Source organism: Phaethon aethereus, assembly GCF_964289735.1.
Source record: "Phaethon aethereus genome assembly, chromosome: 13".
In the NCBI taxonomy this organism is placed as follows: domain Eukaryota; kingdom Metazoa; phylum Chordata; class Aves; order Phaethontiformes; family Phaethontidae; genus Phaethon; species Phaethon aethereus.
In genome coordinates this window covers 8,905,067-8,910,198 of record NC_138589.1, presented here as the reverse complement: position 1 = coordinate 8,910,198, position 5,132 = coordinate 8,905,067, and the positions used below count along the sequence as shown (strand labels likewise).

Genomic DNA, 5,132 nt, shown 5'->3' with positions numbered 1-5,132 from the left:
GAGGTAGGCCGCATTTCCTCTCTTAAATTATCCTTCAGTTTTGACAGACTTCAGCAGCCTCTGGAGCTCATTCAGGGATCACTGTGTCCCACTCCTCCTCCCCAGCAGCAGGTCAGCCATTTTGCCAGAAGCTGAAAGAAGTCTTAGCCCCATCCTGGCTGCTTATGTGTTTGGTTTCTGGACTACATCTGCCTTCTGTGATAAAACTAGCTCTTCCAACATCATTGTCGCAACACACTGTAAAATACTGTCTGAATCCACTGCCAGTTTTGGAAAGAGCAGTCTTAGAAACCCTGTGTTCCTGTAAGTTTTGTGAAAATGAGTAGCCGGGCACAGCAGCGAGACCTTCCTTGCTCTCCCACAGATGTAAGGCTGAGGCAGCCTTAGCCTTGTCTGCCCCACAAGGCTGCAGGCAGCAAGCTCACCCAGAGGCACAAGATGGCCATCCAGCACATCACTACACCACTGGCTCTGCTGGGCCAGCCAAACACGCAGGTGAAAGGGGCAGGAAAGTCTACTAGACACGGCAGAAAGCACAGAGCATTCGAGGAGCCTGTAGGCCATAGGAAAGAGCTGCACGTAAGGGTGTAGGGCGTCAGCCATAGAAACAAAGCGGGCAACTAACACTACCCCGCCAGTGCATCAGGAAGAAACCGAGCCAGCCGCTGAGAGAGTGGGCGGGCGGCCGTTGGGGAGCCGTCGGAGAACCGTTAGGAGGGCGGGCGGGCGGCCGTTAAAAGCGTTACTTCACGGCGCTTCACAGAACGGGCTCGTGAGGGAGCCGGCCTGCTGGCAGCGGGAACGGGACCCTCCCGCCCGCAGCAGGGCTCTGGAAAGTTTGGCCACATCGGCGCCACCCGCCAGCCGCCCCACAGCCCGCCGCGCCGCACCCGGCCCCTCCCTCCGCCCGGCGGGGGCTGTGGCGGGGCAGGGGCGGTGCCAACAGGAGAGCGGAGCGAGCGCCACAGCCGGGCTGGGCGGTGGCGGAGCGGGCTCTCCGTCGGCAGCCATGGGCCAGGACTTGCCGTGGCTCAGCCACTCCGGCAGCCCGCGGGCGGCGGGTAACGCCTGTACGGCAGACGGGCAGCGCGGCGGGCCCTTCGCCGCCGCTACCGCCGCGCTGCTGGCGGCGCTCATGGGGCTGCTGGTGCTGGCCACGGTGTTGGGCAATGCCCTGGTCATTCTAGCGTTCGTGGTGGACCGGAGCCTCCGCACGCAGGGCAACTTCTTCTTCCTCAACCTAGCCATCGCCGACCTGCTGGTGGGTGAGTGCCGCGGCGCCGGGAGGGGCGGAGGGTTGCAGTCCGTGGCGCTGCCGGTGTCACGGCCGAGCTCTGTCCGCAGGCGGCTTCTGCATCCCCCTCTACATTCCCTACGTGCTGACGGGCGAGTGGAGACTCGGCAGGGGCTTGTGTAAGCTGTGGCTGGTGGTAGACTACCTGGTGTGCACTGCGTCCGTCTTCAACATCGTCCTTATCAGCTTCGATAGGTTCATCTCTGTCACCAAAGCGGTAAGGGCTGGACAAGCAGGGTTGAGGGTGGTCTGCAGGGGCTTTGAGGCTGCCCTTTCAGGCAGGATGGTTTGCTTAGGATAGCTGGGTCTCAACCGCATTGCACCTCACTCAAACACCACAGGAACAAGGTGGTATCTGGAAATAGTTCTGGAGTGATCAGCTTTGGCAGAAAAGGCAGTTGCTTCTCACTTGTACATTGGAAGAGGTTCTCTGTTTTAAGAATCAGGCAGTTTGTATATGCTGCTGTTCTGGCTAGAAGGGCAGAGGGAACAAGGTATACTTATTTCCTCCTCAGCCACACCTTGCATAAGCTGAAAAGGTATTACCCAGCTGAAACCAGACCATCTCCCTCAGAACATGGCAATACACCTGTTGACAACTGATAGCCCAAGCCAGCCTAGCTGCATCCCAGCTGCAGCAAAAGGCAGAGAGAGATCTCCTTGCCCTGGGTACCAAACTCTCAGGGAGAATTAGATGTATACAGTTGTGTATGGTTCAAAAGTGGCCAAATATAAATTAACATCTTTCGAAGGATGCAGATGCCATTTCGATGCTACAGCCACAGAAATAGCTAGAGCCTTGCCTCAGTCATGCAGCATGTCAGCTATCAAAAAAGGAGTAGACTAGAACTAACTTAATTTTAACCTAGACAATACTGCCTCAAAGTACTTGGATGGTGCCGAAATAAGACTTTTTACCTGCTAATAGGTTTCCCTCTTCTACACACACTTCTTTGTTATTCTTCAGGCCCCTGTTCCACCTACATTTCCTTAAAACATTAATTTAGCTTAATTGCTTATTCTAAATGACACTAAGAGGCAATGATACCTTTTTGGCAAACAGTACAAAGAGAGGCTACAAGATCACTTTAACATTTATATGCCGCTTAGTGTTTTACCAACTTTTTCTGAAGAGGGAGAAATGAACAGATTAATTCTTAAACAGTCAACACTTAAAATTCCTTTATTTTCTAGGTTCTGAATTAGCCATGAATTTTGCTTTTGTAAACCAAACTCTCATAACTGTACACATAGTATAAATATATAGACTAGATGGTTTCAGAAATGGAAACTGGTCATAATAAATGAAAAAAAAAGCCAGCTACTTGAAATACTTCAAATTAATGCTCCATATAAAAATTCCTCCCCAAGCAAGATTACGGAAGCTGCCTGTTGGGACAGGGCAGTATAAGAACATACGGACACAAACACAGGCAGTTCTAAATTATTCCCTACCTCAATAAAAATGGTAATGTTCCTACAAGACTGCTCCTGGAATCAAGAGCTTTGTCAAGGACCACAAAAATCAGACCTGATTCAAACTCAAGATCCCTTCAGTTGTATGGGTATTCTACCAGAACAGCATTGGCTTTAGAGATCAAGATCCAAAGATTGGGGCACTAAACATGAATCCTATACAGAATTCAAGCATGAAGACTTCATATTCCAAAACACTGTGTGGCGACTGTAGAGAGATGAATATTGTCTAGTACACCAGGGAATTAGAATATTGAGAAATAGAAGATCTTGATTTTAAGATTCTATTGAATTCTACTGCTTTTTTTCATTTTATTTAGTATTCAGTTTACTGACTCAGTATTACTGACGTACTATTTTCTTTTGCACTTTAGCTTCTCTGTTTTCTAACTAAGGGGAATTGGTTACTATTCCTGTAAAGCACTTTGCAGACCACATCTATACATCCTAATTGCAGATAGGAGTTCTGCAAGTAATCCATGAAAGAATGAAATTAAAGATACCAAACAGAAGTAAAAGCTGTTATCCATGGAGTTTTTTTTGGTGTAATTTTCATATTAAGGAAAAAAAAAAAGGCTCTCTCTCTGCAAAGCAGAAAGAAAAGAACTTGCACAGGTGTTCTACGATTTCAGATCCTTTCAGGTATTTTAAATTAAATTATTTAAAAATTCTAAATAAGTGAGTTTTGAGGGGCCATTTTTTTAGACATTCTATAAACTGGTGTCACAGCTAATGCAGTTGAATATGCAAGCAGCTGGTGACAACCAATTCTAGGAATAGCAGTGGTTGTTTGCTTTGGAAAAGCCTTGGTTTTTTAGCTTTTAAGATCTGATACACATTCTCAGAACATACCCAGTTGCTCTGATAACATTTGTTGGAATGGATATTTCAGAAATAGCTTTTCTGTGGTACCGGTAAACTTAGTATAACCCTTATCCTTAAACCAATATAATAGCAACCCTCAGAAATGACAGAGAGGGCCATGTTCCAAGGTAGCCATGTAACCATTTAAGATACTAGTAATCTATGTGACTTAACTTTTCTCTCTCAGGTCAGTTACAGGGCTCAGAAAGGCATGACCAGCAATGCAGTATTGAAGATGATCACTGTATGGATTGCTGCTTTTCTTCTCTATGGTCCAGCCATTCTCAGTTGGGAGCACGTTGCCCAAAAGAGCATCCTCCCTGAAGGAGAATGTCATGCAGAATTCTTCTACAACTGGTATTTCCTAATGATTGCCTCTACTATTGAATTCTTTACACCTTTCATCACTGTTACATACTTCAACTTAAGTATTTACCTCAACATCAGGAAACGCACATCCCTCAGAAATGAAAACCTATCACCTGGTCAAGAGGACTGTGAAAGTAGTTTCCAGGGGAAAAAGAGGAAACACACTATATTTTTTGTAAAACCTGCTAACAGACACAAACATGAGAAGAGAGCAAGCAGCCTTTCTCCCCCAAAAAAGGCTTCCAGGCTCAACCTACATAAGCTTGACAATCAGTCATTAAATTTGAATGTCCATCAAGACCTTCCACCACTTCAAGTGGAAGTCAAGACCAAGCCTCATAAGAATAGTTTCTACAAAACTACAGAAAGCATGTGCAATGCCACCAGCAGAGTGGACATTGCTAACGCTATGACAAATAGATTTAGACTTTCCCGGGATAAAAAAGTAGCAAAGTCTTTAGCAATTATCGTCTGTGTGTTCGGTTTGTGTTGGGCTCCATATACACTTTTGATGATCATCAGAGCAGCTTGCCATGGGCACTGTGTACAGTATTCACTCTATGAGACTTCATTTTGGCTTCTGTGGGTGAATTCAGCCATTAACCCTGTTCTATACCCACTGTGTCACATGAGCTTTAGGAAAGCCTTTATAAAACTCCTGTGTCCAGGAAAAGCCAAAATTCATCCTCATATTTTTATGTGAAAAAAAGTGTGAAGGGTCATAATTAGTACATCTTGCTTTCAGTGGGAGCATAAACTGGCTAATATTCACCTGTAAGTATTAAGTGCGATGTGCACTGGGTAGTTTATGGAATACTGATAAGTAAGTACAAGTATAGGTTTTTAGGAATGTATAAAGATACATTCATCCGTGTAGCTGGAGAAATCATAGCAATGAAAAGAAAGCAAATTTCTCAAAGGTCTTTGGGAAATTATGGCAACAGTGTATTTTCCAGTAATGGTGCACTTGCAGCATTACAGTGCTGAGAAGGGAATACAACATTTGTGGCCAATAATTAGAGTTCAGGCACTCTCACTTTTAATGACTGTAATTACTGCTGGTTAAGGAATTTCATAACATGTTAACCTTGGACCTCTTCTATTTTATCCCCAAACCCACCCTAAAATG

At 45.7% G+C, this 5,132-nt stretch overlaps 1 protein-coding gene across 1 annotated transcript; it reads left to right on the top strand.

Moving 5' to 3' along the window:
- Positions 1 to 1,009: 1,009 nt before the first annotated feature.
- LOC309409664 (histamine H3 receptor-like) lies at positions 1,010 to 4,706 on the top strand (the record flags this gene model as incomplete). Its single annotated transcript, XM_082005863.1, has 3 exons — positions 1,010 to 1,265; positions 1,345 to 1,511; positions 3,822 to 4,706. 3 exons carry the CDS (start codon positions 1,010 to 1,012, stop codon positions 4,704 to 4,706), a joined length of 1,308 nt encoding a protein of 435 aa, XP_081861989.1.
- Positions 4,707 to 5,132: the final 426 nt, after the last annotated feature.